The sequence below is a fragment of the Numida meleagris genome, chromosome 13 (assembly GCF_002078875.1).
Source record: "Numida meleagris isolate 19003 breed g44 Domestic line chromosome 13, NumMel1.0, whole genome shotgun sequence".
In the NCBI taxonomy this organism is placed as follows: Eukaryota; Metazoa; Chordata; class Aves; order Galliformes; family Numididae; genus Numida; species Numida meleagris.
Genome location: NC_034421.1, coordinates 13474174 through 13490442, shown reverse-complemented (window position 1 = coordinate 13490442; position 16269 = coordinate 13474174). Strand labels below are relative to the sequence as shown.

General features: G+C 58.4%; 3 protein-coding genes across 5 annotated transcripts in view; all 3 read right to left on the bottom strand.

Moving 5' to 3' along the window:
- DECR2 (2,4-dienoyl-CoA reductase 2) lies at nucleotides 766–6680 on the bottom strand. 2 transcript variants are annotated; one of them, XM_021411413.1, is made up of 9 exons: nucleotides 6432–6680; nucleotides 6291–6359; nucleotides 6163–6214; nucleotides 4562–4697; nucleotides 4084–4208; nucleotides 3508–3601; nucleotides 3110–3214; nucleotides 2462–2679; nucleotides 766–1854 (listed from the first exon to the last, which is right to left on the bottom strand). In XM_021411413.1, exons 1-8 carry the CDS (start codon nucleotides 6668–6670, stop codon nucleotides 2462–2464), a joined length of 1038 nt encoding a protein of 345 aa, XP_021267088.1. In that variant the 5' UTR covers nucleotides 6671–6680; the 3' UTR covers nucleotides 766–1854. The 2 variants fall into 2 exon arrangements, with proteins under 2 accessions (XP_021267088.1, XP_021267087.1); XM_021411412.1 differs by having other exon boundaries at nucleotides 2491–2679.
- On the bottom strand, nucleotides 6757–9703 carry LOC110405774 (nucleoside diphosphate kinase, mitochondrial-like). The gene is made up of 5 exons (XM_021411432.1): nucleotides 8787–9703; nucleotides 8019–8149; nucleotides 7837–7938; nucleotides 7649–7761; nucleotides 6757–7586 (listed from the first exon to the last, which is right to left on the bottom strand). Exons 1-5 carry the CDS (start codon nucleotides 8878–8880, stop codon nucleotides 7466–7468), a joined length of 561 nt encoding a protein of 186 aa, XP_021267107.1. The 5' UTR covers nucleotides 8881–9703; the 3' UTR covers nucleotides 6757–7465.
- XPO6 (exportin 6) overlaps nucleotides 9797–16269 on the bottom strand; it is a 49102-nt gene continuing 42629 nt past the window's right edge. For both annotated transcript variants that reach the window (XM_021411362.1, XM_021411361.1), the window contains exons 19-24: nucleotides 15753–15867; nucleotides 15110–15281; nucleotides 14529–14690; nucleotides 12636–12734; nucleotides 11311–11541; nucleotides 9797–10531 (exon numbers count right to left, since the gene is read on the bottom strand). In XM_021411362.1, the coding sequence (XP_021267037.1) occupies nucleotides 10430–10531; nucleotides 11311–11541; nucleotides 12636–12734; nucleotides 14529–14690; nucleotides 15110–15281; nucleotides 15753–15867 (881 nt within the window). In that variant the 3' untranslated portion in view covers nucleotides 9797–10429. The remainder of the gene's footprint in view (nucleotides 10532–11310; nucleotides 11542–12635; nucleotides 12735–14528; nucleotides 14691–15109; nucleotides 15282–15752; nucleotides 15868–16269) is intronic.

The following is a 16269-nucleotide window of genomic DNA, read 5'->3' as shown; positions in this document are numbered from 1 at the left end:
CCCCGCGGCCATCGCCCCTCTCACATCGCGGCCGGGGCCGCCGTCGGTGCGGTCCCCTCGGCTCCGCCCGCGCCCGGCTTTGTGCGAGGCGGCGCCGGCTCCGCCCGATGCTGCGGGGCGGCCCCGAGCGACGAGAGGGGCGGCGGCGCCGAGAAACGAGCCCTCCGCCGTCCGCCCGCCCGCCCGCCCGCGCCGCCGCTCGCGGAGCAGCCGCCGGCGAACCCCCGGATTTACCCCCGCGGCCGCCGCAGTAGCCGCGCGGTGACGTCACTCGCCCACCGCCGTGCCCCGCTCAACCCACCGCGACGCGGCGCGGGGCCGAGCGGAAGCCCCGCCCCCCGAGGCTGCCCTTAAAGGGGCCGCGCGGGGAACGAGCACGTGGGGCGCAGCCGCGGTGACAAAGCCTTCCTCGGCGCCCGCCCGAGCCGCTCCTTTCGGCGTCCGTCGCCCCGCTGTAGCCTCTCACCTGCCAGCACCTGCCCTGCACGGGCACAGCCAGGGAAGACGGGACAAAAGATGCGAGCCGCGTCCCCCACCCGCACTACAACCTGCCAGCCCTGCCCAGGGACGCAGCGGGCAGCACCAGCTGGGGGGGGGGCAGGTGTCGCTGCAAAGACATTACGTGGTGCCTTGAAGCTCGTCCTCTCCTCGCTGCAACCCAGGACGAGGAGCAGACGCGAAGCTTTGGCTGCTGGGAGCTGGAATGGTCAGCACGGCTGGGGGACCAACCCCCCACCCAGGGGCACAGAGGAGAAGCGGCACAGCTCAGGCTGGAAGCTCTTTATTTGCGGCCTGGAGGAAGGAGCAAAACCTGTCGAGTCTACAATCACGTAGGGAAAAAAACCAACAATCTTCAGCAATCGTTACAAACTAGATTAATAAGAAATCAGGATAAGCTTAAAACCTGCTGTCCGCAGTAGGAGGGCACTGCGGACACGTTTCATTCCCAGCACGCAGCCAGGGCAGCCCCTGCAGCTCCCCAGCTCAGCGCCCTTGCTCAGAAAGGGCCGAATTTCTGCTAGCCCCCGATTCACCCTCAGCTGCGGGTTCTGTAGAAAGAAAGGGGACAGCACGAGATTGGAGTCACAGCCATTAGGGCTGACAGACAGACAGACAGCTCAGGCTCAGCTTTCACCTCCCACCTCCTCTGTTCCCAGGGAAAGGACATCCAAGGCACCTCTGCACCAGCCTCAGGGTGCTGCTGCTCCAGCCACGAGCCCCCAGAGGTCATGAAGATGTCCCTTCTGCCAAGAGCCACCCCGCTCCTTGTTTCTCTCCGGCAGCTGCCAGCTCCTGCTACCAGCAAGAGATGCTCTGGGCACTGTGGCTGATCTCGTTGTCCCAGCAGGACAAGCTGCAGATTTGGCAGCAAGCAATGACAGAGGGGAAGTGCATGGCTTTCCCCAATGCGGAATGGGCTGAGCTATGCCCCCACCCAAAAAGGAGCTGCTGTGGGGGTCCCGTGCTGCTCCCAGGCAGAGATGGGCGAGGGCAAGAAGAGGACAGATATCCAGGACTGGGAGTCCAGAAAGAAAAAAACAGACAAGATAGCGAGCACCACAGCCCACTGCCCCCTACTATCCTCGCAATCTCAGCCACATCAGCTCAGAAGATTGTAATAGTGCAGAGCTGGGGGACACTTGCTCCCCCGCAGCATCCTTGGTGCTCCCTCCCCCAGGCAGGAGCGGGCTCAGCAGTGTCACCGCATCGCTGCTCTCAGCAGCTCTCAGCTCCCGCTCTGGGTGATGCCACCCCGAGATGTCCCAAGGAAGCAGCCTTCGGTCCAATTTCTGTCCGTCGGTCAATCCCATGCTGCCCATCATTGATTTTTGTTTGCTCCTGCAGCCCAGACATCTGCAAGACAGCAGGGAGGTCAGTACGCATGGCCCTGCCCGAGGACCACGCAGGAGGAGTGGGGTGACAGGAGACTGCTCTTCCAGCCTGGCAACGAGCTCCCAAAATGAGCCAAAAAATGAGTCCTGCGTGCGATGCAACCCCAAGACAAGACATGCTGCAGTAACTCATGCAAGGAAGAAAGGGGAGGCAGAGGCCGTCAGGACTCCGCACCCAAGCCTGCTGATGGGGCACAGAAGCGGGGTATTGCCTTGCCCCAGGGGACATTTAGAGGCGCCCAGACAACGTCCTCCAGCAGGAACAAGGAGATCTGCCCACCCCACAGCTCATCCCACACAGCATCCCTCGCTTGCTCAAGCAGGAACTGGGTGCAGGGGAGCGCTGGGACCCGCTCATGACAGCCCAGCACCCCCAAAGTTTGCTGTGGCACGTATGGCACGATGGCCTGAGCCTCAGGAGAGGCAGAACCTGGCACAACACGACCAGGGCACTGCAAGAAGGCAATGCAATACCCACTGGTACCGCAGCCAAGCCTCTATACCACAGGGCAACAGGGTTTCCGACACAAGCCCTGCTCTAATCGCACAGAGGGGGAAAGGCACGTCACCTAGAGTTTAGCAGAGGATGAAGCAATACCCAGCAAGGCGGAGAAGCTGTTGGCAGAGGTCAGCCAGCTCCCGCCATCCACGACCAGTGTGGTGCCAGTCACGTAGGAGGACAGGGGGCTCGCCAGGTACAGCGCACTGTGGGCGATCTCCGTCTTGTTCCCCGCGCGCTGGAGGGGGATCGTGTCAAACTGGTTTGAGTCCTTGGCAAATTTTCCACCTAAACGATGGGAGAAAGAGCCAGCTATGACCACGGAACTCCTGCCCATCGCCACTGCCTGCCAGACGTGACCATCCAGCAGTGCTGCTTGCATGGTGTCAGTTGCTGAAGCCCCAGGGAAGTTCAAGGAGATGCTGGCACAGCCCTAGGGATGGCCCAGGGACAAAGAGAGTTCAGTAAAGGGATCTCCAGCACAGCTGTGACACTTGTAACTGGATGCTGTAACAGTGAGCTCAAGGCGTGACCTCTCTGAGCTTTCCCAGCCTCCAGGGCCGAACACCTGCTCGCAGATGGACTTCAAGAGCTGAGCCCCCAGGCACAGCAGCTACCTGCAGCACGCCATGTGAGCTGTGTGGTCCGTGGTGGTCCCCTCCCAGACAGATGGCAGCAGAGCATGGCTGAGGCACAGCCAGGAGCCCCAGGGCCTTACCCAGCCGCCGGAACCCCTCGGTGCCCGTGATGGGGCCTGGTGCCAAGCTGTTCACTCGGATGTTGTTGGGACCCCACTCCACAGCGAGGTGACGGGTCATAGCATCTAGGAAGGGGAAGAGATTACAAGAGGAATAAGAAAAGGAGAGCAAAGCCATTCCAGCAACTGTTATGGGAAGGGGAAAAAGTCAAGGGAGGTTTTGGCCAAGAGCAAAGGGCCACAGAAGGGAAAAGAGCCTTGCATCAAACATAGGCATGTGCAGCACTGCACTGATTTGTATTCACCTCTCCCATTGTATTCACCTCTCCCATCACCGACATCTTCCCACCCCCATATCCAGGAACCTCCTTACTGGCCCCATACAGCTTGCAGAAACCCAGCAAGGAGCACTTGGGTACCTATGGCAGCCTTAGCAGATCCGGCGTGCACCTGGAGGGCCTGCCCACGGTAGCTCAGAGTTGCTGTGATGTTAATGATGACCCCGCCATGGTCCTGGGGAGGGAAAGGAGATGCAGAATTAGGAGGGAGTGGCATGAGGGTCACATAGGAGCATGGTAGGCTTGGAGGGGAGGTCACGCGCGGGCACAGACACACCTGTGTTGCCAACACATCACATGGCCTCACTGAGCAAGGCACTGCCAAAGAAGTGGGAGGCACAAAGAACGAGCAAAGACCAAGCAAATGCAGAGGAGCAGCAGTTTACAGCTTCTTCCCAGACAGGTGGCAGAGCACAGACAAGTGCTACACAAGTAAAAGCCCTGTGGCTAGGGACAGGCAGGAATCAAACCACAGCTTCCACTTTCTGCACAGGGGCTGCAGCCCCCAGAAGGGAATGGATCGGATTCAGTGAGCAGGGCAGGTGGCACAGGCTGACAGACCAGTGCTGTGCTCCCTTCTGCCTTCTATGATTCACCGAATTCTTCAGAAGTGTGGCTTGCTCAGCACTAACCTCCTCCTTACCAGGAGACACTTACACGGAAATATTTCTCAAAGAGGACTTTGGAGGTGTTGAAGGTGCCAAGAGTGTCAATATCCATCACTGTCTTGAAGGCATTGAAGGACAGAGCGCTGGCTGGGCACAGAAAGTTTCCCGCAGCACCTGAGGACAAGCAGTTGGGGTCACAGTCAGCAGGTACAGGACACTTCTGTGAGGGGGACAGCGAGCAATACTGCTGGGGTTGGCTGGAGGTGAAGTGGAAACAGCCCCAATAACAGCTTGTGCCTCTCGGTATGGAGGGATGTTCCACAGTGAGACTGGTACAGGTGGGTTCTCTGGTTCCTCTGAGACCAATCCCCTCTGCACTGCTCTCAGGGGCTCACACCAGCTGCCCAGATGCTCCCAGAGTGAAGCAGCGTAAGCCAGGCACGGCAAATGCAGCCCCCGTGCTGGAGAACACCCTCCCTAACAGGCAGCCCGTGCCAGTCCTCCCGCTGCCCGCTCCAGTGGCTCACCATTAACCAGGATGTCAATCTGCTTGAACTGCTTCAGTGTCTCGTCCACTGCTGCCACGATGGTTTGCGGCTGCCTGACATCGATGGACAGAGGCAGGCACTGCTGCCCTGTGGCTGCCACAAGCTTTTCTGAGGCCTGGAAAAAGAGAAAAGCGAGATTCTTTCTGGGATTCCATTCTTCAGTAAGGGTCGGACCCAGATCTCACGCAGGCAAGCAAGAAGTGTGGCAGAAGCTGCATCCCTGTCAGCACGCAGCAAGCATGGGCATTGCCCACAAGAACACAAGTCACGTCTTGTCCTAGAAACAGCTGCACTTCATCAGCCAGCACAGCCATTATGTTTCTAAAACAAAAACAAACAACACAGCCCTTGGGCCAGGGAGAGAACTGCCCAAACACAGCCAGGGCACCTGGGGGAGCCACAGAAAGCTCCCACACGTCACGTCCCACGTGGGCCTCGTAGCCACAGCTCGCTAAGTCTAACTGCCTCCACGGCCTTCACGGACACAGCACAGCCCAAGCAACAGCTCTGCAGGGCAAGTACAAAGGTTGGACCCCAGCGAGGTATTCTGACAGGTCTCAGAAAAAAGTAACCTTTAGATCCCAAACGTCAGTGGGTCAGAGAGCAAACGCTACGCAGCGGTTATCAGGACTCTGCCTGCAAGGCACAGGAGGCAGCTCCGCATGAAGCCACCTCCAAGGCTCTGGTTAGGAACACGCCTCTCCCCAGCAACCCGAGCACCAGGGACAAACTCAGCCACACTCTGCACAACAGCTGGTGACGTTCCACGTGCCTGCTCGGGCTCCTCGGGCTGTTCTCTGAGAAGCTTTGAGCCGACCACGAGGCACGCACAGGTCAAGTCCCTGTGCACTCAGGAGACTCCAGTCCCTCAAGGCTAAAAAAGCTGCTGAGTTTTGTGGCTTGTTTCTCTGACACATGAGAACGAAAGAATGCGCAACGACAGCGCTAACGACCTCCAGGAGACAGCCGGGTGGTGCCAGCTCGCTCCCAAGCACTGAGCTTGCTCTTTGTTATATTTCAGTGAACTCTGTGCGGTCCCTGCAGCGTTCTCTTGCAGCCGCTTCCAGCACGGGGCAGCGCACGAGCTGGCGGTGAGGCACAGAAACGCCCTCAGCCAAAACGCAGCCTGGGATCAGACACGTGGGGCTGTTTGTCTCACTTGGCAGCTACAGCCCAACTGGGATGCTGGGGCTCGGGGTACCCGCTCCACCCACGTAACCTCCAGGGAAGGGGAACTCATAGAATCACAGAACGGTTTGAGCCAGAAGGATCCTTTAAAGGCCGCCTGGTCCCACCCCCTGCAATGAACGGAGCACCCCCAGCTCTATCAGCGCTCAGAGCCCACCCGGCCTGACCCTGGGGGGCTGCAGGGATGGGGCAATCCGGGCAACCTCTCCGGGCACCCTGTGCCGGTGCCTCGCCGCCTTTATTCGAACAAACTTCTTCCTTATATCCAAACCAGATCTCCCCTCTTTCGGTCTGAAGCCGTTTCCCCTCGTCCCGTCACATCAGGCCCTGTTAAATTCCACTTTTAGGCACCGAAGTGCCGCTCCCAGCTCTCCCCGCAGCCCCGCGCTCACCTCGTTCACCCGCTGCTGGTTCCGCCCGGCGATGGCGGTCCGACAGCCGTGCCTGCAACGGAGGGGCGGTGAGAGCGGTCCCCGGAGCCCGCGCAGGGCCCGGCCCGGCGCCCCGAGCAGCCCCGTACCTCATGAAGATCTCGGCGATGCGGAAGCCGATGCCGGAGCCGCCGCCGGTGATGAACGCCACGCGGCCCCTGTGGGGGGGGAACCAGGGGATGTAAGGACCGGGCCGGGTCGCCGACCCCGCCCCGCCCCCGGGCACTCACGCTAGGATGTCGGGGCTGAAGAGGTGCCGGTACTCCCCGAGGCAGTCGTCGGTGTCCACGTCCGGCGGGGGCTGCGAGGCGGCGGAGCGCTGCGCCATGGCGGCCACACCGAGCGACCCGCGCCCGCGCACGGCACGCCGGGACGCCCCGCCCCGCCGCAAGGCCCGACGGGAGCGGTAGTGGGGAGCGGAGCATGCCGGGACATGTAGTTTCCGGCCGCGCCGCCGCTCTTCGCGCATGCGCGGGCGTCAGCAGCCGTCGCTTGGCAACGGCGAGCAGCTGTTAGCGGGGCCCGCAGCGCCGCCCGCCGACACCCGCGTGGCCCCAGCGGCGGCCCCGGCGCCCCAGAGCGCCCGCAATCCCAAGAGGCTCCCAGTGCCTCCCCCTGGCACCCAGCACTTCCCAGTATCGTCCCAGTGACAGCCCAGTGCTGTCCACTGCCCCCCAGCACTCCCCCGTGACCTCCCAGTGCCATTCCAGGGCTGCCATGCGATAACCCAGTGACATCCCAGTGCTCCCCCAGTGACACCCAGCTCCTCTTGGTGGCATCCCAGCGCTCCCAGCATTTCTTGGTGCCTCCTGGAGCTTCCCAGTACCCTCCCAGCTCCATTTCTGTTCTTCCCAGCATCACCAGCGCATCCCAGTGACACCCAGTGCCTCCACGATGACAATTCAGTGCCATCTATTGCCACTCCATGCCATCCCAGTGCCCCCCAGTGACATCCAGCGCTTCTTGGTGACATCCCAGTGCTTTCTGGTGTCACCCCAGTACCATCTCAGTGCTGTCCATTGTCCTCCAGTGACATCCCAGTGCCCCCAGTACTCCCTAATGATACTCCAGTGCCTCTCAGTGCCACCCCAGTTCCTCTGCATTGACATTCCAGTGCTGTCCATCGCCCCCCAGTGACATCCCAGTGCCCCCAGCACTTCCTGCTGCCTCCCAGTCCCCCCAGTTCACATCCCAGTGCCGGTGAAGGACAGGAGCAGGGCAGCAGGGGAGGTGCAGCATTTAATGACGCAGGGTCCCTGCGCCCTCAGGGCCCATAGGTGTACTGGCTGTCCCCGCTCTCCCAGGCCACCAGCTCGTCCCGCTGGAACCAGAAGCCAATCTCCCGCAGCGCCGTCTCCACCGAGTCGCTGGCGTGCACCACGTTCCTGCGCAGGGATGGGGACGTGGCCGTGGGGTTCGGTGCCACCCCCTCCCCCCGTGTCCTTACCTGCTGACGTGCATGCTGAGGTCCCCCCGGATGGTCCCCGCCGCCGCCTGCGCTGAGTCTGTGTCCCCCACCATGGCACGCGTGGAGCGCACCACGTTGTAGCCCTCCCACACCTGTAGGACAGGGACGGCTGAGCCCCACGGCCCCACAATGGGGCAACACGTTGTGGGGCGAGGGCGGCTGCTCACCATGGCCACCAGCGGCCCCGAGGTCATGTAGGCCAGGAGCGCGGGGTAGAAGGGCTTCTGCTGTAGATGCTGGTAGTGCCGGTCCAGGAGGCCCCGATCCGCCTGGCGGCATCAAGAGGGGATGATGCAGGGACACCCGGGGGGGTCCACGCACACCCCTGCCCCCCCCGCAGTGCCGGTACCTGCAGCAGCTTCATGGCCACCAGCTTGAAGCCGCGCCGCTCGAAGCGCCCGATGACATCGCCCACCAACCGCCGCTGCACCGCGTCCGGTTTCACCAGCACCAGCGTCTGCTCCCGCAGCTCCGGGGGAGCTATGGGGCACGGGGTCACTGCTCCTGCAGAGCCCCATCCGCCTTCCCATCCCTATTCCCGTGCCCCAACCCTGACCCCATCTCCGCTGTCCCTGTGATGTCCCCTGCAGGGTCCGGGGGGGGGGGAGGGGTGGGGGTACGTGCCCCAAAGCTGCAACAAGCCCTGAGGACGCATCCAGTAATGCGTGAGTACAACACGGGACAGGCACACTGTGGTTCCCACTGGTGGCAGCGACCAGTGCCCCCGGCCTTGTCAGAGCTGTGCAGGAGGAGCAGGGGACAGTGTGTCCTGGGACAGGGACCAGGACAGGAAAAGGGGATGGCTCCGAGCGAGAGCTTCCCAGCGCTCGCCCCACGTTCCCCGGGGATGCTCCGCGCCTGCCTCCCCCGCACGGAGCAGGGCAGCCCCAGCCTGCGCCCGGGGATCCCAGCACCAAACCCCAAGGAGTGGAGGCACCAGGAGGGGATGGGGCTACGGGACCACGGGGGCAGGAAAGAGATGGGGAGAAGGGTCCCCGAGGACAAGGCAGGGAGGGGACAGAAGAAAGGATGGGGACCGGGTCCTCAGGGGCAGCATAGGGATCTGACGGGACGGGGATGGGGACAGCCCGCAGGGTCGGGCGGGGCCGGGTCTCACCGGAGCCGTAGCAGCGCGGCGGCCCGAGGGGGAGGCAGAGGCCGGGCTGCCCCCGCAGCAGCCCCCGAGCCAGGCAGCGCCCCAGGGAGCCCATGGCCGGGGCGGGAGGCTCGGAGCGGACCCGGCCGCCCCGCGGGGAGGCTTTAAGAGCCCGGCGGGGCCGGCTCGGCCCTCCCCTTAAAGCAGCCGCGGCCGCGGGGAGCCCCCGCCCTGGGAGCAGCCGTCCCGCGTCCCTCCGAGGGCTGCGGGGGAACGGGCTGAGCGGGTACGGGCTCCTGGCCCCAGCCCGGTCCCTCCCGGGACAGCGAGGTGAGCGGCCGCTCTGCCTGCTAACACCTTGGGGAAAACACGTGGATCTGGAACAAGCAACTTCAGACACCAGAGAAGGGAGAAGCGGTTTTTGTCAGCACCGGGGCTCGCAGGTCCGAGCCGGGCTCTGGCCCCCTGCCAGCTGCTGCCCTTGATCCTCGGCTCGGCCGGGGAAAAACACGCACTTTCACCCTCCGTCAGCAAACAGAGAAGAGCAACCAAACATTTTGCAAGAAGCAGAAGCACCAGTGTGGAGCCCCACGGCGGCAGCGGGGCAGGCGAAGCCTCATCCAGCAGCTCCCTGGAGGAGCCGCGGGTGCTGGGAGCAGCCCACCTCAGCCCGGAGGCCTGCCAGCTGCCTGTGTGCAGCCATCTCCCTTTACACCCCAATTTGCGCAGGTTTTCAGGAGGAGAACACACGCTCCAGGCTCACACAAGGAGAGGGAGCTGCCCCGACATCTCACCCCATCTGAATGGGGACTGGGGCTTTAACCTCACGCTGCAGGGGCAAGGCCAGGTCCCCCTGTGATGGCACCCTGTGTGCTGCAGGGTGCTCCTCCTGCAGGCCCTGATGCACTCAGACAGCAGAATGCTGGAGGAACGGAGATCCCAGCAGGAAACAGGGAGCAGAGGCGGTAGGTGAAGCCGCTCGGCACAGCTTGGTGACAGCCTGCACGGAAACTAAAACATAGGGGAGGTTATTTAAAACAACAAAGTAAGCACTTTATTTCCATTAAGCATGTTGTTTTAGTATCACAATGGAATGATGAGAAAACGTTTAAAAAAAAAAAAAAAAAACAACCCGAAGAAGTCTCTGATCCCCACAGACAGCGGGGAGGTTTTCAAGGCAATTTAAAAAACAAAGGGAGTGACAGAAGTGCCCGAACAGTCCCAGCATCACAGTCCCAACATCACGAGCCTCCTCCTCCTCCCGGGGCCGGGCAGGGGCAGGAGGGCGGAATGACGCGAAGGGAGGAAGGCCTGAAGCAGTCTTTGGCGCTTCTGCCTCATGATTGGTACGCACGAGGTCTCTCAGGACGATTCCACAGCCACCTCCAGGTGCAACGGAGCTCCCCGTGGGTCCGGCGAGGCCCGGCGAGCTGCGGTGCCCCGCGGCTGGGCGCTAAGACGCATCCTGCAGCCGGCGCCGAGCCAGCTGCGGCCTTTGGGGATGGGAGAGAAGGAAGCGTGGTGCGTGAACCCGAAGGGACGTGCCCACCTGCGAGACAACGCGTCCCGCGGCGCTGAGAAACCCGCGGGGAGAGGAGGTGGTGGTTAAAACGAGACGTGGATCCGTTCCCTACAGTGATCGAAACACGAGTCCAGTGCAGTAACTATAGTTTCACAGTTCCGGGGGGCAAACTGTCATTGCAAAGTCTGTAGTAACGCAGGTCGTTCACCAGCCTGTGCACGTTCTGGGTAAACGACGGCAGATCCTGGAAGAGATCAAACACCAAGTTGTACTGCAAACACGGTAATACCCACAGGCAGCGCGGGACAGCAGGGAACAGAACGGCGCTGGGAGGGCTGGATAACCCCATGTATCTCCATCCACAAGAATAACAGCAACTCCTCCAGCACCTGAGCCCAGGAAACCTCAGTTTCTGCAGCCCACGTGCGGGGAACAGAGGCTGCTCCAAGCAGGAGCTGGCTGCAGAGAACCAGGCTCTGCTCACGGCGCACTCAGGCACAACACAAATGGCCACGACACGGCCATCTGCAGCAGCAACTGCTCAGCGCGCTCCTGCCAAGGCTCCTGCTCCCACAGAGCCCCTCACAAGGGCAGGTTTCCCTGAAGAGCAATCGCCTACTGAAAGCCCAGTGATTCTCTCAAAGCTCCTTCCCTATCCCCTTCAACCCGGGGTCTCAAATCCCCACCATCTCCTACAGGAGAGGAACCATCAACACGCAATGAAGCTTCGGCAGGCTGACAGCTGCCCGTACTGCCACCATGCTCCAGAGGGAGGTGGCAGCTCCCCAGCTGCAGCTGTAATATGCTAATATGAGATATTAGAGCTTTAACTCCCACAGAATAAGGAAGTCCAAGAGATGAGATGGCAACTTCGCTACCTACAGCGAAAAATCCTACACCAGGGCATGGCTGACTACGCAGGTGTTTGTGACAATGGCCCCACTGAGGAGCCCATGGCTATTGGCCACTGTGCCCTCTGAGGAAAGAATACTTGCACCCCCGTGCAGCACCCTGCCTTCTTACCCTGTCCATTTTGAAATTCCTTCCCAGCACGCTTTTCTGGTTTGAGTCCACACCGTCACAGCTGGCCAGGAACTCGGGGAGGAAGGCTGAGTAGAAGCCATCGAAGTCCACCGAGGCCATGTTGTAGGTGGCGATGCCGATCTCCTCCTGCAGCAGGTCGTGGGACTTGTGGACGAGCACCTGGAGCAGCACATTCACAAACTGGAACAGCATGGTTGTCCGAAAGATCTTCTGCACAGTGAGAGGAGGACATAGTCAGGCACCTTCACGCCAGCAACACCTCCCTACCCACAGGAGGGACCATAGTGCATCACTTTAGAAGTGAGAGCTCATGGAGGTCAGGTGGGCATGGCTGCACTGGGGCACTAACACCTGCAGCTTCTGAGCTATCAGGGAGGTCTGCAAGATTTTGTGATCACAGATATTATTTTCCAGTCTGAGCCAGGCCAAGATCCCAAGTACCTGCTGCAACATTACCTCTGAACTTGGTCACACTTACCTCGTATCTCTAGGTCAAGTTTTAAACACTGGCATTTAAGGAAACAGTATCAAGTCCCATTTAAACCCCAAAACTTAGCCCTACACAGTGTTCTAGAGAGCAGAGTCCCTAGGGAACCTGGCTGGCTGCCTGAATGTCTGAACAGGAGGCTGCTAACAGGACGGCCTGCCCTTGAGTTGTGGCCACAGGTAGAAACCTGAAAACTCTGCCTCCAAAGGCTAACCAGAAAGGCAAGAACCTGGATTGCAACTCCCATTCTTCATGGCAGCAGCTAACAAATCTAAATTAGAGGGCTTGGAGGACAGGTCCTACACGACAGCAATGGGCAACCACCTCACAGTGACCCAACTAAATGGCAAGCAGCCTGCTGCTGGCCCACACGGGAATGATGGAGAGACTCCATCACTGTCTCACTGATGAACTGCTCAATCCACCAATTTCTGCTTTCTCAGACAAGTCGCACTGTCACTGTGCGTGTTCTTTGCTTTCCCTCATTTTCACAGGAGGACACAGACCAAGGCTTGCTGAGACTGGAAAGAGCTGGGCTTCCTCCTGTGCCCGGCGCAGCAGTGTCACAGAGGTGGCAGTGCCACTCTGACCAGCAACATCCTCACCACAACCACAGCAAACAAAGGATGCAGTGAACAAGCTCTGAATCCTGACCTTCAGTTTGTGAACCATCTGGAAGCCTGCAAAGCAGCTTTCCACCATCACAAAGCCACTTCCAGCCCCCTTGGATTGGAAAGCTCTCGCCTTTAACTGCCCATTGCCTGGCACTGCTCCCAGTTTCAGGACAGCACCTGTCCACTGGGAAGCTCAGACCCACCTTGTGGTACAGCTTCTGCTTGGTGTTCAGTGTCTCCAGGTAGAAGAGATTCTGCTTGAACAGGTGAATGTCGGGCTGCAGGAAGGACTGGCCGAAGGCCTGCAACGTAGAATCAAAGGGAGGGGATTGATACCATAATGAATATCAAACCTGACAGGTAGAACTATGTTTTTACCCCAGCACCACACAGAATCTGTTTGCAGATCTCCTGTAGCAATGCTGTGTTGTTGTTTGTCCCACATGCCAACGACTCGGGCTCCTGCCACCTGCGTCCAGGTGGGATGTGCCAGGAGAACAAACCCCTGGCAGCTCCTGCTGCTTCCCAGTCAAACTCTTCTGTGAGTTTGCTGAAGTCAACCTTGCTGTTGCCAGACTAGGGGGAATGACGAAACTTTAGCGGCCACGTTCTCGTATCCTTGCAGAACAGTTTCTAAGCTGGGTTTGCTGGGACCAGGTATCACCACGCATTGAAAAGGACCAACAGATGCTGAGCACGGTTCCCTTGACAGGTGGTTTACTCGTGAAGGATATGTCTGTTTCTCAGAGGCACCCACTGTATCATGGTGAGCGTGAACAAAGCCAGAACACGCTCACTGCTCACGCTCTATATCTACACCTAGAGAGCCAGGTGACTGGCAGATGTGGTTAACACGTTACTGCACTAAGATACAAGTTAGGGGTGGGGACTGGGAGGCAGACCCAGGCATTGCAGGAGCAGGGAAGATCCCACAGCAAGGTCTGCTGGATCCCACCGAAGCAGTCTGGTATGCCTGCACAGACTGCGGGATAAAGCATCTTTGAAACACTGTACAGATGAGCAGAAGCAGGCAGCAGAATTTTAGTAGCCATCACGAACAGAAGATTACTCCTTCACATTAGTCACCTACTGTTAGAGGGGTAGAGATGGCCCTGATGGGACTGGGCTAGTTCTGGGCTCTGATCTGTGGAAACCAGCACGTGAACTACTAACACTAAACACAGAACAGTGGCTGTTCTTGCAGTGGAGAACATCCACAGAACACTCAAAGCAGCAGTGCCCAAGGAGTAAAACCTGCCCAGCACTGCCAAGCAGCCTGCAGCTGTTACTGAGATAGCTATGTCAACGCCTCCCCAAAACAAGATGCTGAGGCAACTGAGGAAATGTTACGCTTCTACAGGAGAAAAAAGAAGCTTGGGTAGCCCTGGACAGAGACAGCTCTGGTCTCCATTCATAAAGATGCTAAAATACAGAAAATCCAGGGAGGAGTATCAGCATAGTTCACGTCACACAGCACAAGAGCTCCCTCTTCACGTGTCCATCCGAAGGCACCCAGCCTCCACGAGCGCTCCTGGACAGGGCAGCCCTTCAGGCCCCCCCTCCCCCTGAACCCTGACACGTGGCCCTCAGCTCTGGGCTCGCTGCCCTCTGACTGCCACCTGCTCTTTGATCCAGAGCACAGTGTGAGCACGCTGCGGGTTGTGCTGCAAAAGGGCCCCGCACCAGGCAGGCTGCAACGGGCTGCTCACGAGCAGGCTGATTATTTTCTGTGTTTCTGTATAAAACCAGAGGACATCTTGGGTTCGGGAAACCTTTCCTGCACCGGCAATTTGTCCTAATGGAATCAAAGCAGAAGTAAACAGGACAGCAGTGGTAACATTTTAGGTCCAGGCCAAGGATGAAGGCATGGAAAGGAACTAGCAGGAGTGAGGAAGGAAGGTTAAGTGAGGCACTGTGTGCCTTGCAAGCACATCAGCAAGATGTCTCCACAAATATTTTCATTTTCAGCAGTTCCTACACACAAGACCTCACTCCGGACATTGTCCAATCCCCAGCAGCCGCATGTTTAATGCCTTGCCAAAAGCAGCGCACGTTCTGTTACAGAAAGGGTTCTTAGACAACTGTAAGCGAGTTACCTGCATGATGGCACTGAACTGTGCTTCGTTCTCCATCTGCTCTTCTGCCACTCCCCTCTGGACGCTGGCCAGAACGCTGGATTTGAAGAAGTACCGCCAGTTGTGATGGAGGACCCGGAAGAGCAGCTCGAACAACTCTGCTTTCACATCAGGAGACGAGCGCTGGGAGGAAAGGACAACTCAGAAGAGGCTCCTGTGCTGGAGTCCCACTTATCCCCTGGATCCCGCTGCTGGCAGCACCCTGTCCTGTCTGGTGGCCGACCAGGGAGTGCTCTGCAGCTCAGGCACCAGAACAAAGGATTTCCTTCTACAGAAGGCATCGACCTCAGCAACTGCGGGATCATCCTATCATGCTAAGAACACGTAATTCAGTTTAGTTCTACCTCCTGCTTTGTATTTTTAGCATCTTTGACAATTCCTGACAAAATCCTCCACCCACATTGCTCCCAAACCCCCCCACCTCTCCCTGCACTGGGACTGACGTTTACAGCCCATGGAAACAAACCCCTTCCCTGCTCCCACAGCACCAGCAAGGCCTTTGCTTCCCTCTCTGCGTTCACCTGATGTGAGAGCAGTCCTACCTCTGCGATGATGGGGTACACCTGCTCCATGCACAGTGAGATGACGCTGGGTAGAAAAGGCTTGAACACTTGGCCTGGTTCCTGCACCACCACTTGCAGAATTTTCAGAAACTTCTCCACCACCCGACAGCCAGTGCTCCCCTCATGGAGGATGCTCTCTGCCAGCTGCTCTCTACAACAAAAAAAATGAAGAAGTTGTTGGATGGAATCTTCCCCGAGATCTGCACGCTGATCTAATTTAAAGGGAAGCAGACAGCATCTCTAAGCTTCCACAACTAATACAGCCCAAGCACAGTAAGCCATGGAAGGGAGGTAGGTCTTGACTAAGGATTGATAGACACTTTTCCCTAACAGAAGCTTTAGAGACAATTAGGGTGCACAAAGACAATGGCTAATACAGGTAATGCCAGAGTCCAGTTCAGTATCACACACTTCCAAGACTGTGGGAAAGCTGAAATTGCACGATGGCCTGTGTGGTGTGCATGGACTGGTCACCTCAGGCTTAGAAGCATTTTCCTTAGAGTAAGCCCTGGACACAGAGGAAGAAGTGAAACACTTTTCTTTTGGGACAGGGATGTGTTTAGTTAGCTAGCCAAGACAAATCATTGCAAGAGATAAAAAAGTGACCGGCATAAGACAATACCTGGTGAACATATTTAGGAAAGTCTGTATGATCTGCTCAGTGAAAGGCACTCCCATCTGCACTCTCAGTCCTTGAAACAAGGTGAGGAAGAAGCTCAGCATCTCATCCGTCACATCTAAGACAGAAGAGGAAAGCAAAAAGAACACGTTAAGGCAACGTTCAAATACACGAAGAAGTCTTTTATGTGATAACTGCTCCTCCTGCACAGGGAATCCCATTTATTCCTGAAAATTTAGCAGCAGCTCACCATTAGAAATGGAAACCAACAGTTGGTCCTACAGGGCTTAAAGATCGCTCCGACATTTTCAGGGACAAGTACAGTCAGCATCAACAACTCAGAACAAGCACAGCAGTACAAGAGCCCCGTGTCTGTCTGCCTACACAGACTGCGTGCAGAAAGTTCTTGCAGTGGCCTGGGCTTCAGTTGCTCACTGCACACACAGGGTTAACAGGGAATACGAGGAAATCCACAACAGCTCTGCACAGCTTGGGGTGGCCAAGTAACAGAATCCAGCTT

What these genes read in the sequence shown, in the direction of transcription:
- DECR2 (XM_021411412.1), bottom strand. Translation starts at nt 6,670, where the DNA reads ATGCGCGAAGAGCGGCGGCGCGGCCGGAAACTACATGTCCCGGCATGC. An exon ending in ACCAGCAGCGGGTGAACGAG is followed by an intron (nt 4,698 to 6,162) that starts GTGAGCGCGGGG and finishes CTCTTTTTCCAG; the next exon opens with GCCTCAGAAAAGCTTGTGGC. An exon ending in CGAGGGGTTCCGGCGGCTGG is followed by an intron (nt 2,680 to 3,109) that starts GTAAGGCCCTGG and finishes CCCATCGTTTAG; the next exon opens with GTGGAAAATTTGCCAAGGAC.
- LOC110405774 (XM_021411432.1), bottom strand. Translation starts at nt 8,880, where the DNA reads ATGGGCTCCCTGGGGCGCTGCCTGGCTCGGGGGCTGCTGCGGGGGCAG. An exon ending in TGGCCATGAAGCTGCTGCAG is followed by an intron (nt 7,939 to 8,018) that starts GTACCGGCACTG and finishes TGATGCCGCCAG; the next exon opens with GCGGATCGGGGCCTCCTGGA. An exon ending in CGGGGCCGCTGGTGGCCATG is followed by an intron (nt 7,762 to 7,836) that starts GTGAGCAGCCGC and finishes CCTGTCCTACAG; the next exon opens with GTGTGGGAGGGCTACAACGT.